We start from the raw sequence: 20820 nt of genomic DNA on the forward strand, positions 1-20820 counted from the left end.
AGGATTACTGCTGTTTAAGACACTGGGGTGAATTTTGAAATGTAAACATTAACCGCTTCCTCTTGCTCTTTTGTTTCTTCTCTACCTCCTATTTTATTTTTCTTGTTCTGCTTCTTGGTCTGCGTAGATGTCAATAAATTCTAAAAATCTTAGTGTTTTAATTTCTTGTTCTTAGTTTTGATCTTTTTTTCTGGTTCTTGTTGTTCTTTCTCATTTTTCCTTTTTCTGGTTTTCTGGTTTTTCTGTATTCGCGTTCGCAACAAGGCAAACAGGATTCTTGGGTTCATATCTAGGAGTGTGAGTAACAGAACTGCTGACGTTATCTTGAAACTTTACCTAGCATTAGTGAGGCCACACATGGGTTATGCGGTTCAATTCTGGTGTCCTTATTATAGAATGGACATAGATTCTTTGGAGAGAGTACAGAGAAGAATGACAAAAATGATCCATAATATTAGAAACCTTCCATATGAAGAAAGACTGAAAAGCTTAGGCTTGCATTCATTAGAGAGGCGTAGAGTTAGGGGAGATATGATAGAGGTGTTCAAGTGGGTAAGTGGGATTAACAAGGGTAAAATGGAAGATGTTCTGAAGCTCAGTAATAACGAAATAACTAGAACAAATGGCTTTAAATTAGATAAATTCCGATTCAGAAAGGATATAGGCAAGCACTGGTTTGGTAATAGAGTTGTGGATATGTGGAATAGACTACCGAGTGCCATAGTAGGATCGGGGACGCTAGGGAGCTTCAAGACGAAGTTGGGTAGGCACATGGAAGTGCTGGGATGGGTGTGAAAGGGATCTGCCCTGTATGGGCCAGTCGGCCTCCTGCAGTATCCCACTTTCTTATGTTCTTATGTTCTTATGAAATTAAGTTGTTCTTTAATATAATGCTCTTTGGATACGATATAATCTTTGAGACGTCTCGTTCGTACAACGAGAAACATTCTCTTGGTGGTGGCTTTCCATAGAGTCATTTACGCTCAACTCGTTTTCTGATGAATCAAATATAATGATCAGATTGACCAAACTAGCTTGGCTCCCTTCACTTACCCGGAGATTTGGTTTCGTTGGGGACGATACAACGGATGAAGTGAGGGTGAGTGGCGTTCAGGGTCTTCATCAGGTTGTTCAACTGGTCCTGTGGGAAGAAGACGAAGGACGAGGTTAGTTGGAATAGGACACTCCTTTTATTGTGAATGGTGTAACTCAACAATGATTAAACTTCATAACTTTTATTGGTACTTTCATAAGTGACTCGTTAATATTGACCATTAGGTCCCAAATATTTTAACGAACAGGTAGAGGTATAGTTGAAACTAATAGTATTTAGAACACATGACCTGAACATCAGATTCATATAAGTGTGAACAATAAGAGCCCGTCAGAGTTAACTTTACGTGTCGTTAATGGATTCAACAAAATTTATACTGGTGTTGTCAGTAAGGATAATTCCAGCGAGCATCAGATTCACTTGTGGCGGAATACTGTAGGTATAGTTGATAGAAGTATTACCAATGGCCAGTGAATGAACGCCAGCTCATCCATTATCTCTAATGTACAAGGCAGTGTAACGGTAAAAGGGGTACGTTTTGGAATTTCATTATATAAATAAACCCCGCAGCGTGCAGACAGTTTTATATGGAAATAAAGTGTAATATATTCAAGTGCGATTCCTAGCAACACGCGCATGGGCTTCGTTTAAATATTTTTATTAAAATATTTATCCTTAGGTGAAGTTGTGACGACAAAAATAATGGGTAACTGAACCACTAGAATGAAAAATGGGAACTATACGGGTATAAAGTTCGAATTATATGTAGTTAAAATTTTTATGAAAGAACTTGAACGATTCAAACTATCAACAGAGCAAAGGCAAGGATATGATTCACCAGAACTGAACTACATACTCGATATGAAGATGACACAGTCTTGAATGAACCAGACTTCGCGCCACGACCACCTGAAAGCAGTAGAAATTTACATATATTTTCATGTCGGTAAATATAATATCAATGTTCTTATGATTGTATCTACTGTATCTTCTCATGAACATGTTACTCTGAAGTGAATTCATCAAAACTATGACAAACTATACATATGACATTGAAAAAAAAATGTTGAACGCAAAAATCCTACCATAAACTTCTATCTAGTAAAAAAAGAATGGTGGTCAATTTATAGTAGAGGACATAATTAGTTTTAGAGAGCAATATTGTTATCTTATTACTACGCTTCAACAACGAAGGTCTTTAAGCGCGTAGCAAGGTTAGTAATACACTAATTAGTCTAACAAAATTAAAAATTATGAGAGATAGAACTCATTGTGTACTCTCTTAAAGAAGTGATGAGGGTCCGGCTTCACAGTCCTGAGACCCACGTCCAGAAGAGACTTAAGTGATGTAATTACACATGAATCATAAGTGAAAACTTTACAGTAGATAAATCTTATTGTAATGTCCACGAATTTATAATATCAGTAATGGTCAGATGAAAATATGAGAACAATGCTACTACCTTTAGTATCTGCAGGTCCGGACTGCCCGGGATGATCAGCGAACAACAGAACGACAAGTGAGTCGGATGATTTCTTGAGGAGGTCAACAACAGTGTCGTTGAGAGGGTCCTTGTTCTTCTCGAGCCAGCCACTCAGGTTGTAGCTGACAGTACCAGCGTAGTGAACAATGGCGAAGTGAGAGTCAGGCTGACCAGCCTTTGGTGGCTTAGGTTTGATGAACACAGGAGATTTACCAAGGTGATTAGCATTTAACTTTTCTTGGAAGGACTTGTCAGTAGCCTTGGGGAACATTGACTCCTCCTCAAGGATGGAGAGAATGCCCATTTTCTGTGGAGAGTTTAAGAAATTCGTCACCTTTAAGTTTAAAAAAAAATAGTAAAAGAAATAATAAATTATTAAGAAAATTATGTGATTAAATGTTAATATTTGTTTGTAACTGCTGGGCCGTGCAGAGAAGGACAGGCGAAGTGAACCAGAAAAAACAAAATGTTAGGGAATTGGGAACACCAGAATTTCAGATATTTCCTGGGATCAGAGCTGCAGTGTAAAGGACACGTACTGGATGGTTTAGGACTTTAGGGTTACATAAGTAGTTTGAAAAGCCTGCGTCCAATTTCAAACATTATACAAAAATCAGTTTAGAATTTGTATTGAGGTATGATGAGACTAGCGATGAAAGAATAAATGTCAATGGTAAAGTAACATTATTGTTTGATGTGGTGATGATAATGTTCTTAGAACAAATAGTAAAGAGGCGTTACAAAAACCGGCCAATATTCTAGAGCTGAACCTCGGCGAATGAAGACGTCTATCTTTGCTCCTGAGGTACCACAGGGACATGACACTGGGTTGATACCAAGTGAATGTGGTTCGGCTGTACCGGGTCGAGCGCGCCTCCTGAGGAGGTTTGCCGACTCCTCTGGGATTAAGGAAGTTACGAAGGTCATCCACAGATCAGAGAGTGGTGGCCTTATGGTCACCTTCACCGAATGGGGACAGGCCAAGCAAGTGTAAGACGTCAACGTCATTAATGGCGTCCCAATCGAGATAGAAATTGAAGAAAACGACAACTTTGTGATGGGGGTGATCTTCCACTTCTAAATTGAACACCTAGACCAAGACTAGCTGGCCCAACTTATCGGTGACCATCTAGATGTCAAAAGGAAGCTAGCCAATCAAGCGACACTAGTCGGCTGCCCGAAGACATTACCACAAGAAGTACGACTGAGATGAAAGACCATCCCAATTATGACCTACGTTGCCAGATCCACACTCTGCAATAAGAGCCAGAGATTTTTTTTTTTTTACGGGAATTAGCCCACCCGGGCACAGGTCAAACGACCCACAACGGAGCCTAGAGGGCGAAAAAAAAACGGAAAGAAATTGTAAATATAGAAAAAAAGGTTATACTGAATTAATCTACACCACGAAGATGCTGGAAAACCAGCTTTTTAAAGTGAGACAGATTGTAAGAGCATGGAAACACAGAAGAAGGCAGAGCATTCCACAGTTTGGCTGTGTGAGGAAAGAAGGAGGTCCTATAACGGGTTATTCTCGTGTGACCGACATCCACAGAGAAACGGTGGGCACCGCGGGCAACACGTGTGTTACGAACCCACGGCCTTGCCGGCGGTACACAGGATGCCAAATCCACCGAACATTGCCCGTTAAAGTATCTGTAAAAGAGAGAGAGTGAAGCAACATTGCGGCGAAGAAAAAGGGGAGAGAGATTGTCGACTAAAGGAGGAGAGTTAATAAGACGAAATGCCTTTGATTCCACCCTATCTAATAGTTGGACAGAAGAAGAGCCACCCCAGATATGAGAGCAGTACTCCAAGTTAGGACGAATGAATCTCTTATATACTTGGAGCAACTGCTCAGGAGTGAAGTAGCTGCGGCATCTGTACAGCATTCCCAACTTTCGGGAGGCAGCTTTAGTTATACTAGGGCTGTGTGATTTCCAGGACATATTGGGGGAAATGGTCAGGCCTAACAAATTTATTTCAGAATTTGGGAGGATGATAGCGTCCTGAAATGTAATTGGTGGGAGATCGTCTAATTTACAAAGTGTAAATGGTAAATATTGAGTTTTATTACTATTGAACTTAACCAAGTTTGTATCTCCCCATTCAGAGATGCTGCACAGATCCGCGTTGATAGAAGTAATGATATCAGTTCTAGAAACAGATCTAGTTTTAAAGTTAGGAGGAAGGGGAAAATGTGAGGAAGAGTGAAGAGTAGAATCATCAGCATAAGAATGGATAGAGTTAGTTGTAGTGTGAAGTAAATCACTGATAAAAAGAAGGAAGAGAGTTGGTGAAAGAACAGAACCCTGTGGGACGCCACTACTGGGAGAGAAAGAGCGAGAAATCGATCCCTCGACAACAACTGCCATGGATCGGTTCTCAAGGAAGCTAGAGATGAGGAAACAAAGTCGGGGAGAGAAACCAAAAGAGGGAAGTTTAGATAGCAAAGACTTGTGCCATACCCTGTCAAATGCTTTGGAGATGTCGAAAGCCACGACAAAAGTTTCCCCATAATCCCTAAGAGAGGATGACCAAAGATGGGTGCAATAGGAGAGCAGATCACCAGTAGATCTCGCCTGGCGAAAGCCATACTGGTGATCCGACAAAAGAGAAAGGCGTTCAAGGTGACGGAGAAAATCGAAATTCAAGATAGTTTCGAAAATCTTAGAGAGGGATGAAGTTAGGGCAATGGGGCGATAGTTAGAAGGATTAGAATGGTCACCCTTCTTCGGGATGGGCTGAACCAAGGCATGCTTCCAAGAAGAAGGAAAAGTTTGGGTTTTGAGGCAAAGGCGAAAGAGGCGAGCAAGCAGAGGGGCCAGGGCTTCAGCACACTCCCTCAGAACACGAGGGGGTATTCCGTCCGGTCCATGCGCCTTACTCACATCCAACCTGGATAGCACACCGGCAACCCTGCGAGTGGAGATTATAGGAAAGTGCATAGGTTCAGTAGGAAGTGCAGGGATAGGAGAGATAGAGTGGGAATCGTCTAAGGTGGAATTAGAGGAGAATAAGGTGCCAAAGAGGTTGGCTTTGTCAGGATGAGATTTGGCTATAGAGTTATTGGGACGGAAGAGGGGAGGAAAAGATGGCGTGCAGAAGTTGTTACAGATGTTTTTAGTTAAGGACCAGAAGGATTTACTAGAGGAAGAATTAGTCAGGACAGCGGTCTTTCTTTTAATAAAATTCCGCTTAGCCCTACGAAGAATAGCCTTACAACGATTCCTAGAAGTAATGAAAGAGGTGTGGGTAATACGAGAAGGAGATAGTTTCATAGCTCGACATGCCCTATCTCTCACCCTGCAAGCAAGAGAGCAGGAGCGATCAAACCATGATTGTAATGTGAAAGTTTTGGTAGAAGATGGGATAAATGCACTCATACCACACTGTATAATCCAGCAATGCTGTCAGCACATACCGAGGCATCCCGAGTGGAAAAGCAACATTCATCCCAAGGAAAGTCGGTGAATAATTCTCGCAAGGATTGCCAGCTTGCCCTCCGATTGTGCCATAGTTGACGTTTAGACGGGGGTGGGGGAGGTGGTCGTGCCCAATTTGATTTAATAGAAATAAGGTTGTGATCAGAAGACCCTAAGAGGGCAAAAATTGAGTATGAATAGTGTGACGGGTTAGAGGTAAAACAAAGATCAAGAATGTTAGCAAGTTGATCGTGTCGATGAGGAACGCGTGTAGGGTGTTTGATTATTTGTTCCAATCATTAAGTAAGGAAAAAGAGAGTGCCTCAGCTCCACCTGGGTCATCCCTTGCAGAGCCAAGCCGCTCTCTGTGATGTACATTGAAATCCCCTAGGTAGAGGATCACGGTGTTGGGGTGTGAGGATAGCAACGACTCATGACAAGAAGTGAGATAGTCAAAGAGTTCGAAATAGTTGGTAGAGTTGGGAGAACAGTATAGGAAACAAAGGAAAATAGTCACAGTAGGTAGAGATATTTTGAGCCAGATGACATCATAAAGGGGAGATTCAAGATCTGTGAGTCGGGCTATAGGTGTACGTGTGTTGCAGTAGGCGCATACACCTCCCTTAGAACGGAAGTAGGTTGTAGTTAGAGACTTGAAAATTTTGGGTGAAGCTGCTTTGGTCAGTTGAAGTTCGGAGAGTAGTAAGAGGTCGGGGAAAGAGGTTGATAGATGGTGCTCCACAGAAGAAAAAATGGATCTCAGTCCGCGAATGTTGGAAAAATGAAGTGTGAAAAAAGCCGATCTTCCAGCAACCGCGGTGGCGTCAGTTGAGGCCCCAGTAGCTTGATAATGATCAGGTCGGCCCTGGGGTCCACAACCTCCCCGACCAGTGGGACCCATCCGAGAAAGCCCCGCTTTAGTATTAATATCAACTGACATAGAAGAATAAAATAGAGTGAATAAAACAGATCAAGAATGAGTACGGTTTTATGTGTGGTGTTATCAATAGTAAGAGAGACAGTTGAGACCCTGCAATTGTGTGTAAATGAGGCAGAAAGATAGATCAGCAACCTGGGACTTGTTCACAGTTTTCGTGATGCCATATAGCAGCAGGGTCTGCCATTAGGCAACACATTATTCTTCCAATATCTTCCCAGGAGATAGTACCTCCCTGTTTGGTCGCTGCCGATTACCTACTACCTGGCAGATATGGACATCCTGTAAAGAAGTGGCGTGCTCGGGAGGTATGTGCCACATGCGGGACAACCAGACTACCGCACATCACGAGTACGACAACTGACAAGAAATGTGCAGCTTATGGTGGCTCTCACTCCTCATCTGACCGGGAGTGTCCCAAGTGGAGGGAGGAAAGTAGGATAGCTAATCTGCGAAGGAAGAAGAAAAGAAGAAACAAGAACAAAACAACACAGAAGAACCAGGAAAAGCAAGAGAATGAACAACAAGAACCAGATATACTGACGGTAAGAAACTCAGAGTTCATCGACCTCTACGAATCATTACCAGACCTAGAAGACCAGAAAGAATAAAATGGGTAGTACAGAAAAAAAAGGAAAAGGTCAAAAGTACAAGACTACAGCCATAAAGGCCATCGAAATCGATGGCCATTAAAACGAACAAAGGTCAACAACCGGCCAACACTCAATTCAGAGTAAATGTCGAAAATGTGCTCTGAATTTATGTTATGTGATGAAATTATAGATGATGCAACACAAAATGTACCGTATATGTTATTATACACTAGCAGAATCGCCGCCCAGGTAGGACGCCACCCTCCGGGAGGCTCCACATTGTCCAACTGTTCAGTCCCCAAAACTTCTTCTTCCATCAATAGTTCATTAACGGTGTATGTAAGTTCCACCATGGTTTTTAATATAACGGTACAGCAAAGTATATATTTTTAGCATTAACTGTTATTATTTTATTGTCTAATCATCACTACATATAACACCACCCATCATCACTACATATAACACCATCCATCATCACTACATATAACATCATCCATCATCACTACATATAACACCATCCATCATCATTACATATAACAATATCCATCATCACTACATATAAAATCATCCATCATCACTGCATATAACACCATCCATCATCACTACATATAACACCATCCCTCATCACTACAGATCGGTAAAGTCGTTTCCGAGATTCTCGTGCGGACACACACGGTAGGACGCCACCCTCCGGGAGGCTCCACATTGTCTCACTGTAGTGCATTAGGGTAGACCACGTTTTTGGTTTTGCCATTAGCAGCAATTATGTACAGATTTTTGCCTCCCACTCTGGAGCATCCAACATAGAACTGTCTATGAGAGAAGCAAGGAAACACTTGCTATCCATGTCAAATTTGGTCCGGGCGGCTCATTCGCTAGGCCACGGTAGGACGCCAGCCTCCAGGAAGTTCCACATTGTTCACTCCCCAAAACTTCTTCCATCAATATTTCATTAATGGTGTATGTAAGTTCCACTACAACGGTACGGCAAAGTATATTTTTTTAGCATTAAACTGCTATTATGTTATTGTCTAATCATCACTACATATAACACCATCCATCATCACTACATACAACACCACCCATCATCACTACATATAACAACATCCATCATCACTACATATAACATCATCCATCATCACTACATATAACACCACCCATCATCACTACATATAACAACATCCATCATTACTACATATAACATCATAACATCATCCATCATCACTACATATAACACCATCCATCATCACTACATATAACAACACCCATCATCACTACATATAACATCATCCATCATCACTACATATAACACCACCCATCATCACTACATATAACATCATCCATCATCACTACATATAACACCACCCATCATCACTACATATAACAACATCCATCATCACTACATATAACATCATCCACCATCACTACATATAACATCATCCATCATCACTACATATAACATAATTCATCATCACTACATATAACACCACCCATCATCACTACATATAACAACATCCATCATTACTACATATAACATCATAACATCATCCATCATCACTACATATAACACCACCCATCATCACTACATATAACAACATCCATCATTACTACATATAACATCATAACATCATCCATCATCACTACATATAACACCATCCATCATCACTACATATAACATCATCCATCATCACTACATATAACATCATCCATCATCACTACATATAACATAATTCATCATCACGACATATAACACCATCCATCATCACTACATATAACACCACCCATCATCACTACATATAACATCATCCATCATCACTACATATAACACCATCCATCATCACTACATATAACATCATCCATCATCACTACATATAACACCACCCATCATCACTACATATAACATCCATCATCACTACATATAACATCATCATCCATCATCACTACATATAACACCATCCATCATCACTACATATAACACCACCCATCATCACTACATATAACATCCATCATCACTACATATAACATCATCATCCATCATCACTATATATAACACCATCCATCATCACTACATATAACACCATCCATCATCACTACAGATCGGTAAAGTAGTTTCCGAGATTCTCGTGCTGACACACACACACAAACACACACACAGACATACTTCTTTGTTATATATATATATATATATATATATATATATATATATATATATATATATATATATATATATATATATATATATATATTGTGGCATTTAAAAATTATTGTAACTTTTATTGTACTTATACCGTTGCTTCTGAATAAATAAAATAGGTGTAATTACCTTCTCGAAGAGCTCGATGCAGGCCTGCAGATCCATACCGAAGTCCACGAACTGCCAGTTGATGCCTTCCTTCTTGTATTCCTCCTGCTCCAGCACAAACATGTGATGGTTGAAGAACTGCTGCAGCTTCTCGTTACAGAAGTTGATGCAGATCTGCTCGAAGCCGTTGAACTGTTGGGAACAAAATTAGACACAAATAACACCTTATAGAGAAAAACTTGTGACAACAAAAGTCTAGAAGCCATTATTTAATACACGACTAAGGTGGCCGTATTAGTATTCATTTGTTAACAAATCCAATTGCAAAGGATAATAATATTACTAGTTTAATTGAACCCATAGTATAAAAGCCCCTAGGATAAATGTAAAAAATATTATACTAATAATAATGATGTAGTTGTTATGTAAAGTCTCAATAAGTTATTATATATTTACTGGAAAACAGTTCCCTAACTCCTTACATCGAAGATCTCGAAGCCGGCGATATCGAGCACACCGATGAACGAAGCTCGTTTCAGGCCAGTCTCAAGAGTCACGTTACACTTTTGTACCAGGAACTTGAAGACACGATCGAAGAGACCCTTAGCTAAGGCACCGACAGAGTAGGAACATTGATTCACATTCATGCCCTTGGCAACGAACTCTGCACCGACCTTAATTTTGGGCTTGGTGATGCATTTGTACAGGTCAGCCCCGTCAACACCCAGCAGTTTGGCAACTGTCTCACCAACCTTGAAAAATAAAATAATTTATTTGAAAACATATCATTAATATATAATAGAGAGCCCTGATTGTTGTCTTATGATCCGGGGTGCAATAAAGTGCAGTAATAAAACAGAAATGTAAAGATAGAAAGAGTACCTCAGTACCATCAGGTTCAGCTTGTTCCTCTCGACCCCTCTGTTTGAACTTCACTTCACCAAAGTGCATGACAGAAGCAGTGATTTTATAGACTTGTTCAACCTCTTCTTTAGAGAAGCCAAGAATATCGAAAGCGTCCTGTAGTGGATGAAGGACATCAATGTTACACAAAGAAATTCAAATTTCCTTATAGTATTATAGTCTTTTAGAGACCTTTTCAATTTATAAATTATAGGTGCACACACACACACACACACACACACACATATATATATATATATATATATATACTGCATATATATATATATGGGTAGGAAGGTACTCACGTGACAGAACTGCATGTCCTCTTTGTCATCAATGGAGGGGACGGTGACCTTGCCCTGAGACACGTAGTGATAATCGTAGATGTCGTCACTAAGTAAACACGAGGCTGGAGAAGTTAAGCAAAAAATTAATACCACAGGACGTAATTATTTACCACAGACTGTTTTAGGGAAAACATAATTGGAAATAGAGGTAAAGAAATTTAGTAACACTTATTATACTTATTTAATGAGCAGTGTTGATTGTTAACAGATTTAAGAACGTCGTGTAGTTCTCAACACAAAACTCTCGGTCCAGCTGTTTTTCTCTCAGTTGTGGGTTGGACACCTTCTGATAGCTGAAGTGTGGATATTTTGAGTAATTTTCGGTTAAAATATCGAATATTTGTCTCGTCACACATCGATATTTTAATTAATTCGGTTGAGTAGTTTGGTTAAAGTAAACATTAATATATCAGAGGCTGGCTCACCTTCTTCAACTGAGGAGATAGTATTGTTCTTCACTGATCGAGGCTGTAATTTGAAAAGAAATATTTTTTAAAAGAATTAGGGGCGAGGATATCAATTTATAAAAATAAATAAAAAAATCTGCCAGAAATAGAACGAAATGCTTAAAAGAAATATAAGCGATGCAGATTTATTGAATCTTTGTGATATACACATATAAAAAAATTACTCTGAATTTTGAATCACCGTTAAAAAGGAAATTTAGTAATTACTTTGAGGAATTTTTCACAATTTAAGTTTTCATTGTATTTTTTCCTGCTATATATAGTTAATGGCGGTTTTAAACATATTGAAAAAAGTGTTGAATATCGAAGCTAATTATTACTTAATCTTCTCAACAAGAGCGACAGTAGAAGAAAATGGAACGACACGTCTTCTATGTTTCTTTGTGTTTGAGTTTTGTTTTTTTCCATGGCGTGGTAAATTTCAGCAAAAAAATTTATATTTCAAACTTACTAGAATTCGATTTTAAGAAGCACGTTCGCTAATGGTTCTAAACGAATTTTAAGGCTTAAAATCAGTAAAGAACATTTAATCTAAATTTTTGTTTTCACTGAACCCTTGAGTACCTGTCATTGTTACTACTGTACATCAAATTAACAAACCTAGTCATGGATACTCGGCCAGTAATATATATATATATATAAAACCTCACCCCGCCAGGACTCAAACCCACGATCTTATGTATGTGACCGGGGAACGTTACCTCTAGACTACAGGTCACACACATAGACCGTGGGTTCGAGTCCTTGCGGGGTGAGGTTGTTGATTATATGTAGAAGTCCGCACACTTTATGGGCTAATGAAATATATATGGAACCTCGTGTTTCGAAGCCGGATTTGGTAAAACGTTACTCTGATCACCTAAGAGGCAGGGGTAGTCCTCAATTAGAGGTTCACGGCGCCATAAGCTCGATGAACAGACTTTGTGTGAAATATAACACAGTCTAGGACAGCTTTTCGTGTCCTGGTAGTCTAGAGGTAATGTTCCCTGGTCACACACAGATATGATCGTGGGTTCGTCGAGTCCTGGCAGGGTGAGGTTGTTGATTATGTGTAGATGTCCGTGCTCTTTATGGGCTAATGAAATATATATATATATATATATATATATATATATATATATATATATATATATATATATATATATATATATATATATATATATATATATATATATATATATATATATTATTTTTTTTATTAATTGTGGTGATTAAGATTTAAAATGGTTAATTAACAAATGTCAAATTTGTATTATGTACAGTTTTAATATCTATTTACTCTATAAAGTTTTAATTCAAAGTGAAAAGGACTATTCTGTGTTTTGAAGATCAAGATACAAATATAATAATATAATTGACTATAAAAACGTTAGTTTAAGTGAAAGGAAAATAATCTTGGTGTTTGATTTCGTCTTTATAAATTTTAACCCTGTTCATGTTTAAAATATAAACAGTAACCTTTGCTAGGAAGTTATTATATCACATCTGTCAATCTTAAACTCCATCATGTTATAGATACTTACGCTTGAGCTCCTTAATCTGGTCGGACATCATCTCGTAGAAGATATGGTAGGATCGCTCGAGGGACTGCTGGGAGATGACACGAGCCTTCTCCAGCAGGTAGACCTCTATATCAGCACCGGACAGCTTGCCATTGGGTTGGAAGTGGATACGGATGAACTTACCCTGTGGAAGAATGTATTGAATGAGATAATCAGTACTTAGCATTTATGGATGATTTACCGATATTCATTATTCATTCAGTAAAATATACTGTTTAGCCAATTAAACTTTATATTCGATTAAAATCCTTTAGTTAATTTCAGAAGTTCTGAAAGAAGTTCTTTTTCCTACAGCCAATAAACTCTAGACTTCGTATAAGTTATATAACTGATGACAATATTAGGTAAACGTACAGTAAGTTTTAATTCTAAATTTTGAGTTTATAAACGAAAATTACTTACGAAACGGGAGGAGTTGTCGTTACGAACGGTCTTAGCGTTACCGAAGGCTTCTAGCACTGGGTTCGTCTGGATAATCTGATCCTCTAGGTTCTGAAAGGATTGACGCAGTCAATGCTAATGCTATTTAAATAAGCTACGCGAACATTATAGTTTTACGGGCAAGTTCCTCATGTCATGTTAATATCCACTTGAACATTAATCTAAGAGTAGTTATAGAATGAAATATAAATGTCCGGCCTATAATATTTAGCTTGTATTTTATTTTGTATTATTACCTGTTTCTTCTCTTCGGTCTTCTTCTTGGTGGTGGCGCCGACGTTGGCGAAGTAGGAGAGTACCTTCTTGGTGTTCTCTGTCTTACCAGCGCCAGACTCACCGCTGTGGTAGGAAATATATTATTAGTTTTATTGAAAGATGCATCAAGTTACATTTAAAACTGACTATATAAACTATAAAAACATGCAAATCATATTATGTTTTTCAAAGTTAACTAATTTAAGAATGCTAAATTCTTTGTTATCTAACTTTAAGATTCATGAAAAACTACCGTACGTCATTGTTTGTGCTTGCATTTATAAATTCAAGTTGACTTACGTGATAAGCATAGACTGGTTTTCTCCACCTGCAAAATAAAAATAAAAATCAGTTGATAATAGAAGGGTAACTTGTTATATTATATTACTGATCACTCTGCTATGCACTGTACGTAAGGTACTTCCACACTTATCGAATGTACAGTATATATAACTGTACAGTAATCACTTTTACGTCTTAACACGGCTTTAACGGTATTTTTGGCCGGTTGTACCCTGGTACAGTAATGAACAGCACTGCACAACGCAGATTGTATGCGAAAAACACAGTGAGCGGGCAAATAAGCTAGTAAGTACAATGACAGCAGACAATGAACTAAGAGCGTGCCATGATGCAAGAGTTTGAGAGACAGGCCTCATGAGAGACATATCACGGCATACACGTAATCTCTTGAAAATCCAATTAAATGCACGGTATTCCTCTGTTTTTTATTTAACTTTTCAGATATTGGAAAGTTCCAGGGAGAGAGAGAGAGAGAGAGAGAGAGAGAGAGAGAGAGAGAGAGAGAGAGAGAGTTAATCCATAATTTAATCTAATTATCAGTCAAGGTTCATACAAATATCAACTCCAATGCGCCTGGGATGTGTGTTGCCCTGTCACAGCTTCGGATCAACGACACCATGTAGAAACTTAGCTTCTGGTGTTGATTGTAAACCCAGAATAATACTAAGGGGTGGAAGCTAAGAGTGCATGAGGCTCATCATTAAAATACGTCTTGAGCACTATCGGTCATTACAAACTGTATTAATACGTTGAAGCGAGTTTGAGGTTGATAAAATAAGAGTTTGAGGTTGATAAAATAAGAGTTTGCATTGAAGTCCACTAAAAAGATAACCTACAGTAACAGGACGGTACAAAATGCTACGCTAAAGATGCTAAAAATATGATATTTACCTTGCATCATGTTCATGTAGGCACCATCGGATATGGCGAAGAGATGAGGAGGCACTTCATTACGCCTCTTACCCTGGTAGATCTTGACCACACGGTTGGTGTAGATGGGGTACCGCTTGTAGGGGTTGATGGCGATACAGAAGAGACCGGAGTAGGTGTAGATTAGCCTGGCGACGTAACGGCTCTTCAAGTTGTACAGGACAGACGCATCGTTAAGGTAGGTCAAGTTAGACATGTCCTCGCATTTCTCGTATTTGGGAGGATTGACCTGACCCACAAGGTCCTTCTTCCAATTTTTTGTTTCACCACCAGCATACACAGTAATGAGATCGCCCTTGGTACCCTGGATCTCACCCTCAATGAAGCCCTCCTTGTCATCAGGAACCCAACAGGATTTCTTAGCGTCGTAAGGCTTGGTTGAATCCTGCATCTTCATCTCCATAGATATGTACAAGAACTCGGAGGGGTCAGGGTCGGGACCCGTGCTCTTCTTCACGTGGCCGGGCATGTTGGTGGTGGGTGCCTAAAGTTGTCGTGCTCTTTATATTGAAATTCTGTTTTCCCTGCAATATGAAATATACTTCAGAAATAAATATATATATATATATATATATATACATATATATATATACATATATATATATATATATATATATATATATATATATATATATATATATATATATATATATATATATATATATATATATATATATATATATATATATATATATCTTTTGATAAAATCATGGAAGGGAAATGAGCACCTGCTGTCTGTTGTTTCTTTCCAGTGCAGATTTTGATTAAGATTTCATCTCATCCACGTTTCTAGGATCTATATATATATATATATATATATATATATATATATATATATATATATATATATATATATATATATATATATATATATATATATATATTTTTTTTTTTTTTTTTTTTTTTTCATGTAGAACCACACTGAAAACGAGGATAAGATAAATCTTGATAAAATCACACAGGAAAGAGGGAAACAATGGAGCACCTTAGCTTACAATCTACTAAAACCAGGCAAATTCCGACATTTAGGAATATTTTGACTCTACATTATCACAATGAATTTGTCCCGTTAGTTGAGTCCCTTAAATTATTAAATATTAATGTTGTTTTTAAGTATGACTCAACTATTACCAATATATTAATCAAGAATAGTCCAACCTTGAGTGTAAATGGAAGTGTTTACTGCATTCCATGTATGAATTGTAATGGAAATTATGTAGGACAGACTGGGAAAGCATTGCAACTCAGAATTAAACAGCACAAATATAATATAAGAATAACGTCAGAAAGCAGTGCACTGTTCGTTCATGTTAGGAACAATAATAATCCCATAGATTGGGAAAACATACAGCTTAGAAGTGTATAAATCATCATGTGTCACAGAAAGACTTCTGGTTGAAACAAGTTTGATTAGAGAAATGAAATCTATAAACCTTAGTGATGGTCAGTACAAAACTAATATGTTACACAAATTTATTTGTCAGTGGCCCAAGGTTAAAAATTCTTTGAAAGCATTGGAGTTAGAAGTAAGATAGATGGTTAGTAGGTCCCATATTTTTTACCTGACTTAACATGACTAGTTACCTCGCTCTTTCTTTTAAGCTCCTTTTGTTGGTGTGCGGATTAGTGGATGTCATGTTTATGACCTGACCTCATGTTTTGTAAGGTCACCCTGTGTACTTAAGCCTCTCTCCGTCCATGTAATTCAGTTGCCTCTAAAGATGTCTTGAATAAAGACGAACGTTAAGGTGCTCCACTGTTTCCTTTTTTCCTATGTGATTTTAGGGGCCCGGACAAAAGCCCCTCAGTAAAAGTGCAAAATAGGTCAGAAGCCCCCTGTTTTTATGTTAAAGAGAGGGTCATTAGAAATAGTAACAATATATTGATTTAAATATGAAATTACTACAACTTAAATAATTAGAATATTATAACTCTTTAAATTTTGTTATAGAACATTATTAAATACCTGTAAATAGAAAAGAAAACAGACGACATATTTTACCTTCATGTACATTCTGTATTTACTGAGGTGACCCTAGGATTCAGTGAGGTCACTGAATGTCAGGGGAGTATTTACCCCAGTAGACAAAACATACGTCATTGCACATTTAATAAACATTCCTTGTATACTTATGTATAACAGTAACAGAATTCCCGAAGGGCCGGACGAAATTTTCCCTCGAGTCTTGAAAGAGTGTAGGGAACAGATTAGCGGACCCCTTGTAAATTTATTTACAAAATCATTAGACACCGGAGTTGTGCCAGACTTGTGGAAACAGGCAAATGTAGTACCCATATTCAAAAAGGGAGACAGAGCATCAGCGTCAAATTACCGGCCGATCAGTTTGACGTCAGTAGTGGGGAAATTTCTTGAATCAATTATAGCAGATAGCATCCGATCGCATCTAGAGAAAAGCAAATTAATCTACGACTCGCAACGTGGGTTTACAGAGGGAAAATCTGCTGACGTTTTTTAAGAAAGTCTTCGAGGTAGTAGATAATGACGAAAATTACGCTGTTATTTACTTAGACTTTAGCAAAGCATTTGACAGAGTACCGCATCAGCGGCTTCTGAGAAAAATTAAGGCTCATGGTATCGAGGGGAAAGTTTTAAATTGGATAAAATCATGGCTCACCGATAGAACGCAGAGGGTCAGCGTAGATGGTGTTAAATCTGAGTGGGGCCGTGTAACCAGTGGGGTTCCCCAGGGGTCAGTACTAGGCCCACTCTTGTTCATAATCTACATAAACGATCTAGATACTGGGATCAGCAGTGACATAAGCAAGCTTGCGGATGACACCAAAATAGGGCGGCAGATTAATTCAGGGCAGGATGCAAATGCATTACAGGAGGATCTAAATAAACTGCAGTGGTGGTCTGAAAAATGGCAAATGAAATTCAACACCAGCAAGTGCAGCGTACTTAATATTGGAAGAACAAATACTGACAATGTATACAGCCTTAACAACATCAACCTAGAGAAGTCGACTTGTGAAAGAGACCTAGGGGTACTTTTAAGCCCGGACCTAAGGTATAGAAAACAGGGCGTTAATGTTTGAAATAAGGCAAACAGAGTATTGGGTTTTATATCTGGAAGTGTAAGTAATAAGACAGCAGAGGTCTTATTGCAATTATATCTTGCGCTAGTCAGGCCTCACCTCGATTATGCGGTTCAGTTCTGGTGCCCTTATTATAGAATGGATATCAATTCACTAAAGTCGGTGCAGCGAAGAATGACGAAAATGATTCCGGGACTTAGAAACCTTCCATATCAGGATAGGTTAAAGAAACTTAACTTGCATTCCCTAGAAAGACGAAGAGTGCGGGAGATATGATAGAAGTATTTAAGTGGGTGAAAGGAATCAATAAAAGAGATATAGATAAAGGTCTTATAATATCCGAGCAGGATAGGACTCGGAGCAACGGATTCAAGTTGGATAAGTTTAGGTTTAGGAGGGAGATAGGAAGAAACTGGTTCACAAATAGGGTGGTAGACGAGTGGAACAAGCTTAGCAACTTTGTAGTAAGTGCGGGAACTCTGGAAAGTTTCAAAAGGAGGCTAGATAGATTCATGGATGATAGAGAGTGGTTGTAACTCTCGACAGGAGCTGCCATGCACAGGCCAACCGGCCTATTGCAGACTCCTTATGTTCTTATGTAAGGTTAGGTTAGGTTAAGTTAGGTAAGGCTAGGTTAGGTTAGGTTATTTTAGAGAAGTGTTCATAAACTGTAAAATATTATTTTAATTTTTTTATCATTTCTCCTGGGGGACTTTTGTCCTAGGGGGCTTTTTTCCTACACTCGTGATTTTATCAAGTATATATATATATATATATATATATATATATATATATATATATATATATATATATATATATATATATATATATATATATATATATATATATATATATATATATATGCAATAAAATCACTGGAGGTGCGCGTGATCCAGGTATGTGCTGATAACCACAAGGAAAAAGAAAACACTAGGAGGCATTATCCCAGTCAATGCAATGTTTATTATCCCTCAAATGAACGAACAGAGCATTGGATAATACAGTGTTAGGACAGGCCAGGAATCCAATGCTCTGTTTGTTCATTTGAGGGATAATAAACATTGCATTGACTGGGATAATGCCTCCTCAATATTACCTTGTAATTCAACTGACAGTAGGAACATCATAGAATCTAGTCTCATTAAACATACCGAATCCGTTAACATGAATTGGACAATTTTGTAATTAAGAAGATTTGTAACCAGGTGAGAAGGTTGGGTCAGTTTTCCCTCTGACCTGACTACCGACCGCTGCGGTGCTTTTGTAAAGATTAGTAGGGTCATTACCTATACTTGACCTCTGTGGGCGTGTTCTAACCCTCCTCTGTATATATATATAACTTGTTCTGCACTTCTGTTTTAGTCTGTACTCACCCCTGAAGATGTGAATTACACGAAAGCGCTTGGGATATTTACATCCTAACTTCTAGAACTTCAGTGTACAGTGTATACTTCAATGTTTCTTGTTAGGAAGCTTCTGGCTGGCCATTGATGATCATGTAGATCATCAAAATTATTATTTATGAATATTTTCATAGAAAACCTAACTTAACGAAACATAGCCTAACTTAACCTTTCTTAACATAATTCAGGTATTATTTGCCTATCCTATGACGGTAAATAACGTCTTAACAGAAACATAAAGTTTTACTGAATGCAAATTTATTTTCCTTAAGTTATAGTAATAAAAAAATTCCCTATTGGGGTAAACCATCTGTTATTTTTTTAAATTTAATCGGCGATTATCCCTGTCAATCGGGGAGGTACTACCGCCTGGGAAGATAATGGAAGCATAATGTGTTGTCTAATGGTAGACCCTGCTGCCATATGGCATCACGAAAATTGTGACCAAGTCCCAGGTTGCTTATCTGACTTTCTGCCTCATTTACACACAATTGCAGGGTCTCAATTGTTTCTCTTACCCTGACAAAACAACATACATATATCGTTTCTCACTATTGATTTTTTTATATCGTCCTTCTTTATTATTATGATCATACTCACTATCATTATATTTAATTTAATATTTTTTTATTTAATTTTTTTTTATTATGGCCCTGATGTGGGCCATTGAACTGTGCCCTGGTGGGCTAATCTCGTAAAAAAAAAGATAAAATAATATTTATGCACTATATACTGTACACTTTAGGCGCCGTTGCCCCGTTTGCGAAATTGCCCAGTTAATGAAGTGGGCAATTTTACAAATCACACAGGAAAAGGGGAAAACTGGAGCACCTTAGCTTTCGTCTTTATTCAAGATATCTTCAGAGGTAACTGAATTTACAGGGATTAAAAGAGGCTCATGTACAAAGGGTGACCTACATAACATCAGGTCAGGTCGATAACATGGGATTCACTTATCCACACAGCACCTTCACCACACTCGAAAGAAGAGCTTATATAAAATGAGCGACGTAACAAGTAAGGTCAAGTCAGGTCAAAAACATGAGACCCACTAATCATCTATCCTACATCTACCTCAAATGCTTTCAGAGCATTTTTAACCCTGGGCCACTGACAAATAAATTTATGTAACATATTATCAGCTTGTACTGGCCATCACTAAGGTTTATAGAATTCATTTCTCTAATCAAACTTGAGCCAACCAGAAGTCTCTCTGTGACAGATAATGATTTATACACTTCTATCCTGTTGTCCCAATCAATGGGATGATTATTGTTCCTAATATGAACTAAAATTGCACTGCTCTCAGGCAGTAGAGTGATGTAAACAGGGAAGATGACCGCAACCATTATGA

At 38.2% G+C, this 20820-nt stretch overlaps 1 protein-coding gene across 3 annotated transcripts in view; it reads right to left on the reverse strand.

Moving 5' to 3' along the window:
- Positions 1-20820, reverse strand: part of LOC121859401 (myosin heavy chain, muscle-like) — a 38268-nt gene that overhangs the window by 11025 nt on the left and 6423 nt on the right. For 2 of the 3 annotated variants that reach the window (XM_042356186.1, XM_042356185.1), the window contains exons 2-13: positions 14965-15527; positions 14071-14098; positions 13752-13854; positions 13477-13566; positions 13036-13198; positions 11004-11107; positions 10678-10815; positions 10278-10547; positions 9817-9987; positions 2518-2845; positions 1911-1963; positions 1054-1141 (exon numbers count right to left, since the gene is read on the reverse strand). In XM_042356186.1, coding sequence (XP_042212120.1) covers positions 1054-1141; positions 1911-1963; positions 2518-2845; positions 9817-9987; positions 10278-10547; positions 10678-10815; positions 11004-11107; positions 13036-13198; positions 13477-13566; positions 13752-13854; positions 14071-14098; positions 14965-15472 — 2044 coding nt within the window. In that variant the 5' untranslated portion in view covers positions 15473-15527. Of the gene's footprint in view, positions 1-1053; positions 1142-1910; positions 1964-2517; positions 2846-9816; positions 9988-10277; positions 10548-10677; positions 10816-11003; positions 11108-11470; positions 11508-13035; positions 13199-13476; positions 13567-13751; positions 13855-14070; positions 14099-14964; positions 15528-20820 lie in introns of those variants that run through there. The other variant, XM_042356187.1, reaches the window with a different exon arrangement.

This window comes from Homarus americanus, unplaced genomic scaffold, assembly GCF_018991925.1.
Source record: "Homarus americanus isolate GMGI-L3 unplaced genomic scaffold, GMGI_Hamer_2.0 scaffold7626, whole genome shotgun sequence".
NCBI classification, from domain to species: domain Eukaryota; kingdom Metazoa; phylum Arthropoda; class Malacostraca; order Decapoda; family Nephropidae; genus Homarus; species Homarus americanus.